The sequence below is a fragment of the Notolabrus celidotus genome, chromosome 15, assembly GCF_009762535.1.
Source record: "Notolabrus celidotus isolate fNotCel1 chromosome 15, fNotCel1.pri, whole genome shotgun sequence".
NCBI lineage: Eukaryota > Metazoa > Chordata > Actinopteri > Labriformes > Labridae > Notolabrus > Notolabrus celidotus.
Genome location: NC_048286.1, coordinates 8740652 through 8757669, shown reverse-complemented (window position 1 = coordinate 8757669; position 17018 = coordinate 8740652). Strand labels below are relative to the sequence as shown.

The 17018-nt window shown below is 40.3% G+C and overlaps 1 protein-coding gene across 1 annotated transcript in view; it reads right to left on the bottom strand.

The window, feature by feature from the left end:
- The window catches only part of LOC117826919 (piezo-type mechanosensitive ion channel component 2), a 100246-nt gene that overhangs the window by 30925 nt on the left and 52303 nt on the right, over positions 1-17018 (bottom strand). Inside the window, 11 exon segments of the mRNA XM_034703341.1 lie at positions 3385-3550; positions 3690-3791; positions 4483-4687; positions 4773-4973; positions 6219-6341; positions 6452-6622; positions 7825-7985; positions 11598-11917; positions 14283-14456; positions 15973-16121; positions 16656-16852. Of these exon segments, the coding sequence (XP_034559232.1) occupies positions 3385-3550; positions 3690-3791; positions 4483-4687; positions 4773-4973; positions 6219-6341; positions 6452-6622; positions 7825-7985; positions 11598-11917; positions 14283-14456; positions 15973-16121; positions 16656-16852 (1969 nt within the window).

Below are 17018 nucleotides of genomic sequence, written 5' to 3'. Positions count from 1 at the left end.
TTCAGAAAGGATTCAACATTATCGGATAAATTAGGTGTTTTTTAGCTCTGACTGGGAGGGAATGAGTGCTGTCCCACAATTCTGTACTTCAACAACCTCAGGTTGAAATCAATGATAGCTTACACTCCAATGTACTGTACTATCTGTGTTTGTCTGTGTATCTGATACACTTTTTTTAACCCTTTCTGAAGCTCACTATGTGCTCACACTGTACGAGTTAAATCAGGAGAGAGCTTTAACAATCGCCAATAAAGTTTCCATTGAAAACTCCCACACACGGAAGCTGAAGTTGAAGAATATGACTTCAACAATAACTATCAAGAACAATTTCTGACATGTCAGCATAAACTGAGAGTAAATGAGACAGACGGCTTGAAAACGATGAGCTTTTGTTTCCCTCGTCTCCTTACATCATGTGGCTTCTCTCAGTGGGGCCAATCTGGGGATGCCATAAGACGAGGATAATCTCATCCCTATCTCCTCACACATCTGCTTCACCTCACCACTGCGCAGGCCAACAACCCCAGCCCTTTACAGCCCTGAGTCAGACACAAAGTTCCCCATGCATGCTCAAACGTAACCATTCCAGCCGAAAAATAGAAGCAAACAAATGATCCTGTTCGATACTGTCGCTTGTCCTGAGTTGTGAATAAGTAATGGAGTTATGTAGATATGTTTCTATGTAGATGTGGAAAGACAGCCTCTCTCTTAATTTAAGAAAAGTCACTAATCGTTGATGCAGTGCAGTGTGATTGTTTCTGTAGATATACGTAACAACAATCCATGCATCAACATGACTTATACATACATACTGTGTGTGTTTTGTGTGTACAGTAAAACACTAGCATCATGTCTTGCGCCCTGCACTTCTACTGTGAGCTCTATATCGTTCAGAGAGAGCCCTTCATGTTTTGAAGACAGAGTCACGTCGTCCATATTTACATACAGTTGATGGTCTTGTTCTGGCTTATGTCTGACCAGCCTAAGCTTTTATGTAATACGGTGAGTTTAGGAGCAGTTGAGGCATTTTTGTAAACAGGCAAAGATTAAAATTTGGCAGAATTTTAAAAAAGGGTCAAAGTTCAGGAGCTGATGTTAGTTATATGATGTTAAAGGTCAACGTCATCAACCCTCGCCAGCAGAGCTTAGCTGCTGATAGGATGCACGTTTGCCACAAAATAGAAGTCGAAACAACATTTCAGTTCATTCTGTTGCAGTGTGCATAATTGACCCATCAATCACACTTAGTGTTTCACTTAGCGTCAGAACACCGGTAAGAGTCTGATCAATAAAAGTGAACCTGAGTGAAACGTGACTCCTGTCACACAGCACAGATATGATCCTGCATGTCCTGCATGTGTGTGTCTAACATGTTGAAAGCATGCTCATGTAGACAGTTAATATGATGTGTGGAGTGAAAACAGAGGAAGCTGATTGACCTGGGACAACAAGAAGCCAATAAGAGCTGCTCTGTTTAGGAAGCAGCTTTGATGAAGTGGGTTAGGATCGGACGGTGTGTTGATGGGTTAGAATAGCTGAGTGAGTGTCCTTCTTCATCAGGGGGAGAAAATACCTTTTCCATACTTAAAAGCTATTTATTGAGTTAGAGTACATGGCAAAAGCGTCTGAGTCGCAGAGTGACGGACAGAGTGTTTTTGTGGATTATGGATTTCTCCTCCCACCCTGTATCCGTAATTTGATCCTGGAGGGAAACGATGGAATAAGTGCAGAGCTGCTGTGGTGTGGACAGACGGGCTGTGCAGCTCTCTTTCTCTTCACTGTAGGGCTTGTTGATGGACACAGAGTGCGTTAATAAAAGACTTGTCCACTTTGTGCATCAAAACAGTGGAATGTGAAGAGCACATAATCAATGACTGTGGACAGGTCAGGATGCTCTGGCTGTAACGCCCTGCCTCCAAAACCTTCTCTGTGCTCTTTTTTTCACATGCAAAGTCAGTGTTTAGTATCTCTGGACTCAGCAGCCAAAATTCTGAACGATGTTTGCAGTGGTTACTCAATAATGACTCAGTGAGCTTCTGACATGAGATACTGTCATCCGTCGTTTTTTTCATACCTTTATTTATCTAGGATAAGGGATTGCTGAGTAAAGAAGTTCTTATTCAGCACCAGCCCACTTAAGACTTCTACAGTCACATAGTTTGCAGCCAAGAACAACAACAGTTTTATACTGACTTTGCTTTTGGCAGCTTGACCATAAGGACTGATGTGGACAGTGATGGTCTGATTCCACTGAACCCAGGAAGTTGTTGCTGAGTTAGTTTTGTATTTCTTATCTAAATGTTACACGCACACTTCTCAGCCTTTCAGCTGGTCAGTGAATATGAAGTTACTCAACTCAGTAGGGGCACACTTCGTAATTTCACCATCTTTTGAAATATCACTGACTTTTGGGTTGTCAGAATAAAGGTGCACAATCACCTTTACCCCATCACCACCTTTTAATCTGGAAACAGCTGTTTATTTACACATGCAGCAATTATGGAGTGATCTTGTAACAATATGGAGCCATGTTTTTGACCACCTGATGAATATAAGTCTCATGTTTCATCAATGATCAAATGTGACATCTCATCTCATTATTAAACATTATACAGCAGAGCTTTATATTTTAATGTATTTATCTGGGATGAAGACTACATTTCCCAAGAGCGCCATCAACCACTGTCGTAAAGATGTGGCTCTTGTCAAAGTGTGCATTTGTTGTGGTAGCAAATTCGTTATATATAGATGTTCATTTAATACTCCTTTTCTTCGTTCATGGCATCACTTTCTGCAGGATGCAGAGTGATGAGGTTTTGTTTTGTAGCCACTTTAAGTTATTAACTGTAACATACCAACGAAAAAACTTTGTAAACTCTGATTTATTACATTAGTTAGCTTACAAAAGGTGAGCAGAGGTACCAGTTTAACGTTACTTATCACGGTGTCATGATGTGAGCTCTGGTGTCCCAATGAATGTCTGAATAACGTAAATATTCACACGGTTTTACTCTTTAGTCCTCCAAGAGCAGTGAAGCATTCACAAGCCGGCATAAACATTAAATCCTGTTCGTAGCCATTTAGCTAGTAAAGCCCTGGTTGTAGAGTTTCTCAGTCTTTAACACAAAACATACGTCTTTTAGCTAATCCTGCTCCAGTATCAGTCATGAGGATGAAACATCATGTCAAAAATAAAATGATCTAAAGAAAATAAAAACTCCTCCTGCTTGATAACTTTGACAACCAAACTTTACTAGCAGAGCTCTAAATATAGGCATGAAAGTATTTGTTTAAACATGAATACTAAAGACGACAAACAACAAATATTGAGGCCTTGTCCTGCTGAAGTATGAACACAGGGAAATGTCAGTTAATCTGCTCTACCTGCAGTAAATGAAGTCAGGGACGGGGTTGTGGACGCTGAAAGAAGCTGCATCCAGGTCTCTGCAGATCTCCACGTTGTCTCCAGCCATGATACGAACTGCTGCTTTGTTCTCATCTTCAAAAACCTGCCTCTGCATGGAGGCACACAGCAGCAACATGAAGTCGTCTAGGAAAGATCAGAGGAGAAATCTCATCTCAGATCATGAATTTTTGCAAATACTAACTTGGGAACTAAAATCATATCCAAGTCATCTATGAATCAGAGGAGAATATTGGTTTGAAAGAAGCTAAACAGTTTCACTTACAGATGAGGAATGTGGGTTTGGGCCTGGTGAGAAAATCTGGAACGTAGAGCCACTTCACCACATTAGAGTCTGTCGAAGAGTTAGGAAACCTCCAGGGATAATCTAAAATTAAAACATTCACCATTATCATCGCACATACGTCATTATAATGTCTGGTTTATTTGTGGAGCACTTTAACAGGAAAAGGACCGGCAATTAGAGTCTTCAGACGGTAACAAATAAATCAAGAAAGAAAACATCTCAAAGACAGAAAAAACTGCTTCAAGATGAAGTCCTTGTTGTTGTTTGAAGACAGATTTTTGAGACTAGATCAAACAATTAAAGGCTAAAATATTAGTCTGGACCAAAATACTGAAGTTTAAATCAAATGTGTATTTTATAAATAAACATATTTTAGTTTATTATGTAACTTCCAGATGATAAATAGCTACTTTTGAGGAACTTGGGATACAAGGGAATGGAGACAGTTTTGGTTAAGACACACAAAAGGAAAGCCAAATGAACTGTGAATAATCAGATAATTAACTGAGACTTGATCTATATTAATGATTAAAATACCAAACAGTCATTGTTGTCAAACTCTTACATTTAGCATCTTTTCTTTAATTTATTTCATTATAAAATCAACACGGTAGCTTTTAGAAAATTCAGTTGGATAAAAATGTTCCAACTTTATAAACTTAGTAACTCAAATAACTGAAAAATATTATTTCATTATTAATGGGAATAGTCATTAATTGTGTACTGAAATTGCTTGTTACTGTTACAGTGTAGCTGTGTGAATGACACAAACCTGCGCAGGCTGATGGAGGTATCCCGATGCAGACGAAGTACTGGACTGTCATCATGCAGGCCAGGAAGCAGCAGTACTTTGGCCAGATCTCAGCGATGGCTTTCCTCCTGCGTTTAAACATCACTGCTATCAAAGCGAAGGCATGCAGCATGGCGTAGAAGTCCATACGCTGCCCGATGACATTAACCACCAACAGCAGGCACGTCTGAGGGGAACACATTAGGAGGGACAAATTAAGTGATGGAGCAAACAGTCTTCTGATCAAACACATTTGTGTCACTCGTCTTTACCTCAAGTCCAAACTTGTAGAAGAAGTAATTGATGAAGTATTTGATGAAGCTGATGATGCCCAGGTCCAGATGCTGCCGTGTGATATCATGGAAGATGATCCTGGCTGCAGGAGGTGAAAGTTTGTTCCTCAGTCTGAAGTATTCCTGATGACGGTAGATGGTCACCTCGAATGCTAACAGAGCTAGCATCAAAAGGTTGTTCTGCATGGGGACAGACAGAAACTCATTTAATAAAAACAAATAAAAACAGTTTGAATAACTGATGGGTAAGTTAGAGGAATATTTAAGTTATGTTAGTCATAAAACAGTGTGATTAAAGTGTGCCTAGTCTGATCCCCGTAACATTTTAACCCATTCTAGAAACTTTTGATGGACATTTCCTAACACACCTGTGCAGATAACACTTAACTACTTCTGTCTCTTATCTATTTTTTAAAGATTATTTTTGAGGCTTTCGATGTTTTATTTGGAAGACAGGACAGTGGATTGAGTAAGTGAGAACTGAGAAAAGAGGGTGTGCGATGGCGTGCGGAAAAAGGGCCACAGGCTGGATTTGAACCCAGCTGCCCGCTTTGAGGATTCTAGCCTCTGTACATGGGGCACTTGATTTAACCACCTAGCCAAACCGGTGCCCCCTTAACACTGTCTTTTGCCCAAACTTAGTTTGATTAGTTCATGCATTTTTCAGAGTCTAGAGACATTTTAAAACGTAGAATAAAAAATAACAGGTTAAAGTCACTTTGGAGTTTTGACCTTTAGGACCTTTTTGTGGACAAAGTCTCATATTTTTGCTGATCCGTCCATTCAAGTGAAAGCTTTGACAAAAAATCCTATTCTGCTATGTCTTTAACCCAAAACTGTTCCTGGTGACAGTGTGTGAATGCTTCTGAATAGGATCAGTTAATATTGATGACTACCTACTATAGCATCCTCTGCTATCAGTGAATGAATGTGGTGTGAACGAGTGAATTTGATAAGTAGTGTAAAAGTGTTCTGATAGGTCGGAAAGACTACAAACGTGCTATACATGCACAAATCCATTTACTATTTATTATAAACAGCTGACGTGTGCCTCATAATGAATCTTTGGCATGTATAAATAGAAACAGCTGATTTAGCACTGTGCTGTTCATCTCTATCTGATTCTTACCCTATTGAAGGGTTGACAGGCATAACGTAACTGTAAGAATACTCAATCTTGTTATGATAGGTGTTGCTTGCTTTAGTTGATGATATGAAGGCATCAGTCTTAACTTCAGTCTGATTCATTTCCGACTAAAAACTTCTCACCTGAGCTTTCAACAGGCTGCTCGACTATTTTCCTCTAAGTTACACATGGATCTACTTCTTGGCCTGATGCAGTGACTTTCTATGCTCTGATGTCCGATCAATCCAACAGATTGTGCTTCTAATTAATTGATTTCACACTGCTTGCAGGCTCCTCACCCTGAGGTATCCCAGCAGGTCATCTTGCTTCCTCAGGCCCACCCAGTGTTCTAAATCCACTGGTTCCTTATACAGCAGAGAGTTCTTCAGCTCCTCCTTCATCTCATCTTTGTACCCAGCTGGCTGTGGATAGAGAATAAGTACTTTAGGCTGAGTTATTCTCTGTACAACAATCCCATGAAGCATGTAGTGTATACAACAAGGTTCCATAAGCATGTTGTGATTATACTCACCATTACACATTTACGCAATATAGGTTTTATGGACTTCAGCTGGTACAACATTTTGCATACGATGATGACACACGTCCAGACGCTGCAAACGCTGGAGGCAAGGGGTCGATACTGGCTGTAAGGCAGTGCGAAGGCCCAGGACACCAGGAACACACAGTTCAACAAAGACACCTGCAGAGGAGGTGAAAAACAGGCGGTGAGGAGCTTGTGACAGGTTAAAATGAAGACAAGCACCAAACAAGCAACAACTTAGGTATTGTTGAGTTTGCATTTTAAGAAGTTCTACAAAAGAGAAAGAAAGGTTTAAATTGTTTGTTTCTGAGTCCAAATAAGATTTAACAAAACATTAAACGTTATTTCTCCCATTAATTTGCCTTGTACAACATTAAAGTAAATGGTTCGCCTATTTTCAACCTCATCTCTAATAGGAGTCAGGTATATAGGGTCTGAACTGCCTTTACATTTACGTTGATGTTCTCTGAGTCTCTGAGGCAAAGCTGCAAAATCCATTGTTCTTTCTGATCCATATCTGTTCAATTTAATCAATCAGTCTTTATTTATAAAGACAATGCCACTGAACACAGACCAATGTTCGACCTACTGCTAGTAGTACTGAAAGGTTAAATAAATACAGTTATTGTTCTACTAAAAATATAACTTCTGAATTATCATTTAGTCCAGAGGAGGTGTGTCATCGTGCAGTGTTGTGAAGCTCCCTGTCAATAATCTGCTGGTTGGGACTGCTAGAAAACATACAGGGACATCTGTTTCCCTCTCCTCTGATGTCAGTCTGTCTACAGTAGACATAAACATAACATGTGTCTTTATTAGATGTGGAAGGGACCTACCAAAGCCTGTCAATGAGGAGTTAGCAATGTAGTGGCTGTGATGGAGGGCGGAGCAGAGGCACACAGCAGACACGGAGAAGCGTAACTTCAGTTGAAAGTAATCCAAACCAGGCACCTTTATGCATGTTTGTGCAAAGATGTGGATGTGTTTATAAGGTCTTGAGAGCGCAACTGCTGTGAACCAATCAGAAAATAACGCCTCAATTCTTTATTTGACCGCTTTGTTTTCTTTGGGGCGCCCCCTCTCTTAACTTTATCTCTGTCAGTGGACCACCGCTGCTCACGTTCTCTCTCTCTCTTAAATTTGCAGCTTTTGGTTGAAAAAATGTGTCTTTATCTGTTCTTTTCTTCACAAGCTTTGGTGCTATTTGATACCATGTAGTGTTAAAATAATGGATATTGAATCATTTTTACCAGTGATAATGGGCTACTGTAAAGTTGGCCTGGCAAAATACTCAGTTAGGCTGTGTTAAACTTGATTGAAGCAGACATGACTACCTGCAAACACGGAGCCTTGGTTCATACCTCTTCGAAAGACACCATGACGATGTAACAGGACACAATCTTAATGATGTGGATCTCCAACAGCCACCAGATGAACAGCTGCAGTTTGTGGAAATACTCCAGGAACTTGAGGAAGAGCACGGTCAGGCGGTCAACCACCAGGTGCCATTTATTCTTCAGATCTAAAGAAGGGGAGACAAAAACCAGACACACTTACATGGAAACAATAACACGACTGCAGAGGTGCGAATGGAAAGCATTTTGAGGATTTCCCTCTTAATCACAGCAGTTAGTCCTCTGTTTAAACTATTTTATCTCTCTTCTCACACTTCAGAAATCAGTCTGGTTTTATTCTTTCTTCTTCTTTCAGCAAATCACTTAAAAATATAATTTAACTCACACTTTTTTTGTAGCTGAAGCCTGATATAGTCATCCTCTGTAGCTATATTTAAACTATTATTAAAGCTAAATAAGCCACACTGTTGGTTTATCCTGAGTCAATCCAATGTATTGAAGAGTATCCTGCTCCCATAAATGCAGGTCAGTCTACGGATATAATGAAGCCAATGCAAAGGAACAACTGAGTCTCTTTTTTGCAAAGTTATGCTCAGTATGTTTAGATTATGACTCAATAGATGTTTTTATAAAAAAAAATAATGTCAATATATGTCTGATTGAGCTCTGTGTACAGTAAGTCAGGGGACATTTGACTATTTTCACTGTCAGTCATTTGGATTAAGCTGGGTTTTTTTTTCTATTATGGATGCGCTAAAGTATCATTTAAACATTAGTATCAGACGATATTTGCTCTGAGAGACATCACTGGCCCATTGGCAACTAATGTAGCAAGTGCTGATGTTGGTAGCCGATGTTTATCTGTTGTTTTGCAAGGTAACTAAATGCTGGCAGGCTAGTAAACCTGACTGCTGAGTCAGAGAAAACAGTTCTTTCTGGGAAGAAGAAGTCACCTGTTGGACATACTCTTGGATTGTAGAAAGCTCAATATCATTTGGTCTCTAGGAAATGTTACATTTTTAAGGCAAACAATTAAACCCTTAATCAAGAATAATATCATATACGGGTATCGACCGATGCCCAGCACAAACATGAAATATTACCACATTATAAAACTGCAATTTTATACTGCAAGACTTATATAACCCCTTATGTCAAGATGTTACACAGAACAGCTCAAAGTATTCTGGACCCACTTAAGACCAATAATCAGTTTTGATCCATTAATCACTTCCATCCAAATACCAGCAAAGAATCAAAGAGAACTGATTTGACCTCCTCCCTCCTGTTGCTGCTTTCTAAAAACATGTTGTTTTCTTTCCCTCCCCTTCTTCTCTGCTATGTTTAACACCTACAACAAAATCAAACGTATAGCATCACACATACTTTCTCAAAAATCATCTGCCTTCCCCCATCTGAACTCTCAGACCTGAACTACAGAGCCACTCACTCCCCAAATCACATCCTCAATAATCACAGCACATTTCTGACCTCCAGATGGGATAAAGGAAGTTAAAATGAAGTAAAAAAACTCCCCTCAGCAGTAGTTTCTGACTTCTCCTCTGCTGCAGAATCAAACTTCCTTGCTGACACCGCTATGTGCTGGGATGTATGAAGGGAAATCTCTATCTGTACACTGCTGTGTTTGAATGTGTGTGTTTCTACGTTGAACTGGCTGTGAAATCCCGTTTCCCTCTGAGACAATAAAGTGTAAACCCAAATGTATGAAAAAATAAAATCTGTGTTAACAAGAAAATTCCAAGCTGTTGTTTTAATTACCTGATAATGACGGCTTAACATTTGTTTTATATTCTCACAAAGGATATAAAATCTGCAGCCACAGTTGAGTGGTGGGTGTATGTTTTCACAAAAGCCATATTATCTCAGGTCGTAATAGAGGGCTCATTGTTAGGATAAGAAACTCTGAGAGAGCATATAGCACGTTCAGCTCACAGCTCATTATAAACTGAGAGGCCCTGCAGCGTCGGGTTTTATCACCTGTTTTATTTTCTGTGTATATAAACAACATTTTAATTTAGGACCAGTGTGAGTGTCTGTGTAAATATGCTAATGGTGCGGCAACAGTCAGCTTTAGCAGAAGGGTGTAATGGGTGAAAGTGAGCATTTGAGCTATGCACTGTGTCAGAACAGAAAACTGGAGGTAAATCTTACAGAACCCCAAAAATCTGCAATACACCAGATTTTTACAGCTTGGCTTTGGGATGATAAATGAGTCGCTGTTGAGACTGCAGGCAGCAGATACTGAGGCTGCAGACTGAGCTCCTCGCAGAGAGCTCTGGCCTTTAAAGATTGTATGAAACATATGTCTTCTGAGCAGACCAGAGAGCTCCAGGCTGAGAGAAAACATCTCTGCACTCATGTCTGAGAGCGTCTGCAGCGCTACATTACAGCACACCAGTCCGAGCTGTAAACACAGGGAGAAGAGCAAACACACCCAGCAGTGTGGGAAGCTTTAATGTACTTTGGAGGAAAACAGAGAGGCTGAGCATCGCTCAAAGAAAGCTCACGAGACGCTGAAGTGTTAAAATAAAACTGTAAAACTGTTATATACCAAGCCACAGAGGCTGGAGATGGCGACTTCATGAAGTTGTTTTTCTTAATATAAATGCCAAGGAAACCATCAAGATGCTTCAGAGACACACTGTGTATCAAGCGTGAAGCAAAGCATGTAACTATGTTGCTTTGATATGTTTTCGACAACTATACAACATAATGTTATCCAAACATTGTGCCAATCTATATTTACTGCAGTACCAAACTTTGAGTGCATCAGCTGAATCCAAATAACCCTGATTATTACACAAAGGAGCAGCAGATTCCCATTCAAACACACACTGCACAAATTTTGTTTTTATGATTGCAGACAGGCTGTGTCTCTTCATTGAACAGTGACTGAGGAGGTGATGTCTGCGGCTACTCTTACATGTAGACATAACACATACATTACTGAACTGTTTATGTAATGACGTTGTGTGGAATTGCTGCCTTGGATTAGTTCACAGACAAGTGAACACAGTATAGGGCTGCCACACTGATGTCTGGTTGGTGTCTGTGATTAACTATGTCCCAAGTTATGACTGACCTTTTCAGTATTTTACCTGACCACCAAGCAGAAACCTCTAATGATAAAAAAATTAAGTCAATATAGGTGTGCCTAGAAACTGCTGTTCCTCAAGTGTCCACTTGAGGCTTGCTCCAGAAGTCAACTAAATCCCATCAACACCAATATCAAAATGTCAATTTTTACAGAATAATTAAACATGTTTATAGCCTGCAACAAAAAAACGTTTTTGGTCTGATTAGTTTCTCTTCAGCAGTCAAATGTCAGAAGACACTGTTAATAACCAGCTTGCTATTCATTACTTTATAGAAATGACCATTCTAGTCTTTTGTCTGATGGTCTGGTTTGCTTTTGTTGGTCATGTAGAGGCATCACAGTAAGTTTAGGTTTCATAACAAGTCAAAAACTCCTCTTTAAGCTATAAGTGATGATGTAGCAACTATGAGTTGAAGACATTTAATAACAACCTCTTGGATAAGTGATTGTTGGTCTAGCAGAAATTAAAAGCTCAAAAATATCCTCTGGTGTAGCATCTTTTCAAAATCTGCAGCTCCTTTTATTGTCCTACTGTAAATCATATTTTTTGTCTCTGATATAATGTGAGAGAACAACAACCGGGTGTGGACTGTATAAGAGATACGCACTATAGTGTTGTTAAACTTTGTTGTTAAACTGCTGTGCTGCAGTTTTTCACTACCTGAGCTCTGCTCCGTGCTCGGCTCCGGCTCGCCCCCAGTGCTGCAGTGGTGGCTCTCGTCCGTGCTGGACTGCCGCCCGTCAGAGAAAGTCCTGGGCTTCTCTTCAGTCGTTTTAGTGTCACACAACACCACAACCAGGGTCTGGTCTTTCTCCTCCTTCTCCTTCTCTGTCACCCAGTCCTTTTCCCCCTGCCCCTCCTTCTCCTTCTGCTCCTCCTGCTTGTCCTGCGGCTCCTGCTCCTCTCTGGAGAGTGTTGCCTCCGCTGAGCTGACGCTGAGCATGGTGAGGTCTGCCAGGCTGCCATCGAGGTGCACCAGCCTGGAGACAAGGGAGCAGGTATTAGACACATAGACAGATTCATGCAGACCCACACAGGCAGACATCAGTATTTCTATACTTATGAGGACATTCAGTTATGTTTTTATTTTATTTTTCTTATACTTGATGTCATGTGAGGGGCGTTTTTCTCTTCTATTTTTTCCGTGTTCATTTCTGGAACTTGTCAGTTTAGTCAACTATTAACAGATTCTTCATAAAAATGTAGAATCAGTCCTCCTGGTTATAAAGTTGGTTACTATTATTTAAGTTGCACCTTCATGAAGTGATGGATATCAGCTGCTTCAGCCATGCAAGAAATGGAAGTCTTATTCATATGCTGCTTGGGTCTTAGATGACCGGTAGAATCCAGGCACATGAACACCAGTGCACCTGATGGCTTACTATTCTGCCTTAAGTCTTGATCTACAAAAGCACTTTATAGAAACCAGGAAAATCCCTCAGTTTAAGGGTTTTTCTCACACTCCTTCAGTCCTCATAAGTATATAAATACACACTAGTTCACATGGTCCAGGTGATTCTCAAAAGGCTATGAATTCAATGTTTGGATGGGAATCATCAGCTCCGGGTCTGTTAACTCAACAGCAGTATGGCGTTTCATCAGGCAGTGCACATTCCTTTTGCATTCTTTAAAACAATCTCTGTTGATTTTTTGAGCTGATTTTTTTTTTACTTTATGGGGGATTTTCTTCTTGCAGCAGATAAATGGTAGCAGCTGATGGGAGGAATTAACCCTTTCAATTCTTCTCAGGCAATGGAGCGAGGTCAGAGGTTAGGTTTGGCTTGCATGAACTGGACGCATATCAAGGCAAGCATTTTGTTTACCCTGTGGTCACACTTACTTGCTCTGCTGAGTTGGGATTTTTTGCTTGATGCTGCTCAGAACAATAAAGTTACACAGACGTCAAGACGGACAGCGAGGAGAGAAACCGACAAAGACAGGCTGAGACTGACACTTGAAATCATTTTAAATATCCAAGTATTTTTATAAAAATGCATGAAACTGGCCAACAGGCTCCTGTGGTTAGGGGTGATCGAGCTTTTTCAGGAAGGGGCTCATTTTCAGTGCAGAAAAAGGGTAAAGGGATCCAGATACTGGAAGGAGAAAACCGTTCTGTCAGAGTCAAACATGCTTGCTTGACAGCTTTGAAACCATCGGAGAGAAGTAGAGGGGGAAAGATCTGTGCTGGGGGGGCTAGAGAAGGGTGAAAGATTCAGAAAGACAACAGAGGACTCAAAAAGAGGAGGCTACAGGCAAAATAATAACTTGCATATCCTGAAACTCCTAGACCAGGGGTTATATATATCTAAAGATCATCAACATGTAATTATTGGCAGGAAAAGAGCAAAAGGGACTGGTCAAGTGCAGGGTTTAAAACAGAATGAGGAAGAAGAGACTCAGAGGTGAACTGGGATGGTGGTGGATGCCACAGAAAGCGAGCAGATACCCACCTATCCATGATCAGATAGACACGCCCATTGACTTTAGCGTGGCTGTGTGAAAGAGGGTGTCAGAGGTGAGATGGCAGGAGGTCACAGAGAGAGGCAGAGCAGAGACGAGCCGAGCAAGCAGCAGCGACACGATGAAGAGTGCACGACAATACGGAGGCAATAAAGGCAAAACACAACACGGCAGATGTTATTACATTTAACGACACACGGAGCACACTGCAGCACACACACTGACGGATGAATGAAGAGAATGGTGCTTATAAGGAGCATTAAATAAAATGATATTCCAATAGAGAAGGGATAAAAGTTTCACCTCATGCTCGACTGAGATCTTAAGGTTTAAGATGGGCACTGTTCTTTGGCAATCAGCAATAACTGAGTGTCATTTCTAATGAACTTCAGGGGAAGGAAACTCCAGTTTGAGCCTCATGAGTGCCAAAACATTCAAGTCCCAGAGGGAAACTACTGCCGACCTGAATGATGCACGTGTTGCACACCTTGCTGTTTTGTAACAAGGGGTTATCAAACTTTTCACATCTCCTCAACTGACTCTAAATAGACCCCATGCCCGGATTAATAAGATATTGATAGGAAGCCAAGTAGTCTGATGTGTTGTGTTACGTATAGATGGAGTTGTAGCGAAAATAAACAGCTTGGGACTCATTCAGACCTTGTTATGACCTCTGGAAAACCCAAACACGCTACTTTAAGACCAACTTTTGTGGATAATAAGAGATTACAAAAATACAAGTTTTCATTTTTGTTCTTCAGAACCCAGGACAACACCTACTGCGGTTTGAAAGTATAACACTCTTCTTCTGACCATCAGGGTGAAGAATAATGTCTCTTAACCTCTGTGTTAGGTTAAACAACATACACTCCCCTCATGTCTCACCTGTAGATAGTGCTCTCCTCTTTGGCCACCACAGCCTGCAGGTCAGTGAGCTGCAGGAAGCGGTCGTGGAAGTAGTGCAGGTGGAGAATACACACCAGCAGGAAGGACGTGGGAATGAAAATCCTTGTGAACAGCTCGGAGACAGAAAACGTCTCCAAACCCAGGTCCTTCAAGCTGCATTCATTTAAAAACAAAGAGGAAACAGAAAATGAGATACTTCACAGAGAGCAATTTCTTTGTTGGTCATTTGTAACAGTGTCAGTAAGAAGACGACTGATGTACAAAGGTCAAAGTTCATTACTGGATGGTGTTCGGTTAGGTTTATGAGACAGTTTGTGATACCTTCAGAGCAAAATTTCTCATGATAGACTTTTTTTCCAATCAAATTCATCCTAAAAGTCGATCATTAAGTGGTAAAGGTGAAAAAAAACATTTGTCTTCTGCATGTCCTTCCTCTTTAAAATGAGAGAGCATGTTATCAAGGCAAGAGACAAGATAAAAAGAAATTGCCACTGGTGGCGCTGTTGGCCACTGGTGGCAGTTTAAGCGTGTGCCCTGTATACAAAGGCTATCGTCCCTGTCGACTCCCGGCCTTGACCATTTGCTGCATGTCATCGCCTATCTCTATTCCCCACATTTCCTGTCTCTCTTCTCTCCTCAGCTGTCATATCTAAAGAAGGAAATAATGCCCAAAAATATAACTCATAAAAAGTATACCGCTGGAACTGCAGATTGTAAGATGCTAAGGTTATGTTCATAAAATAGAAAAATATAACATTTGAAAGGTAAGTTTAAAATAAAACTGTCTATGTTGCCAGTCTGGGGAGCAAGGTTATGCCTGTTACAAAACTAAAGAAAACCATCAAATTAATAGAGGATTGTTAAAAAAAAATTGTGCAAATTGAAAGAAAAATAATAACATGATTTCCCAAGAAATGATTCCCCCGCAAGCGGCAAGCTTCAGTCTAAAAATATGAGTCCAATGCGGAAGTGCTAAAAGCTGCAGTTCATTGAGAATCCGCTTGAGGCTGGCTCCGGAAGTACCGGATGTCACATAAACATGAATGGGAAAAAGACGATCTTTACAGCAGAAATAAACATGTTTACAGCCTGGTACAAAAGACGAGTGTAGTCTGGATAGCTCATTTCTTGATCAGCTCTCACTGTGAGGGAGGTGACGTCACGGATACTACGTCTATATTTTATACAGTCTATGTTCCCCCCTGAAAGTGTATTGTTTGTTTTAAAAAAGGTGCAAAAAAGTATATAAACTAGAGAGAAAATGTCTTTATTTTGTCTTTTAATGTTGCTCTAATGTTGTGGTGTGCAGAAGATTTTCTTGGTGATTACACAGGCACCCTGACTCACTAATAACCTGCTTTGTCTTTTGAGGATGGTTGTGGTCTATCTTTTGCATTTGGTTGCTTTTTTTAAATGGTGTGAAGTTTTGAGTTTCGTTTACACAATAATTTTCCAGTCATTTTGATTTTCATTCCTGACAAGTATCCCTCAATATGAGAAAAAAAATAACTAAAGCAAACGATCAAACAGATAGAAATTAAGCCGAAACAACAGGAAAACTTTTATAGAATAAAGCCTGAACTAAAAAAGCAACATTAAAAGCAAATCTTTCCTCGGGAGTGAGGCCGAAGGTGAGTTTTCTTGGATCTTTAGCACTCTGTGAGCTCACCTCTTTATGTCCATATTGGTCATGTTGGACCAGACGTTTGGTGAGGTTTCAAACTGGTAGGTGTAGACCAGAGTGAGCACCAGCATGGTGTACATCACCACCGACATCCAGAAGTACTTCAGGATCCTCCTCCAATACTCAAAGTGCACCTAGATAAGAATGAACGTGCTCATTGTTTTTCAGAGGATATGAATCGACCTGCATTTACAGCTGTATCACATTCAATTAAACATGACGCACAGGGACATCTGGATTTAGGAGGATGGTTCTGTTTTACTGTGATAGAGGTTATAAAGCAGTTGGATTATGAGCCTGCTGTACACAAACTTTATGACACACTAAAATAGTCGGCACCTTCTGTCCTTGGGAAATTGAATTTGGAAACTTTACAACGATGTATCCATGTGCTAATTTAGGATTACTCAAATACAATATCACTTAGTAAACAGGCTTACTTTAAATGAGGAAAGAACCTTTTTGATGCTCAAACACTCTTACAATTAAATCAGGTGAGCAGATTATTTGGTCTACAAAGACCACATTTAAGAGTTATTTATTATAAATTATTTCATTATTTCACGATCCAAAATATCAAAAAGACATAAAATATGTCTGACATATAATTTGGGGTAAAATGACAGAGACATGTGGGTCACAAAGTAAAAACGGTTGTGTTTTGGTACCTGATAGAGCGCCACGCAGGAGAGGAACATCATCATGTAGATGATTTTGTACATGACGATGGTTCCCTCGAAGCTGACAAAGAAGAACATGCCGCCACAGATGTAGATCCAGTATTTCACCAGCATAGCCATCACCATGTTGCCCAGAACCTGCATGATGTCCTGCTCCCCTCCCTCCTCAGGGTCCTCCTCCTCCTCTATAAAACACAGCAGCCAATCAGAGAACTCTGCACTAGTAAGAACAAAACTGTACAAGACTGTGACAGAAAACAAGTTAACAGACTCTACAATGTGTTTTTATTTGGTTTGTGAATCACAAATAACAACAATTTTGCTAAACGGATCAAGGGGGTTAAAACACGA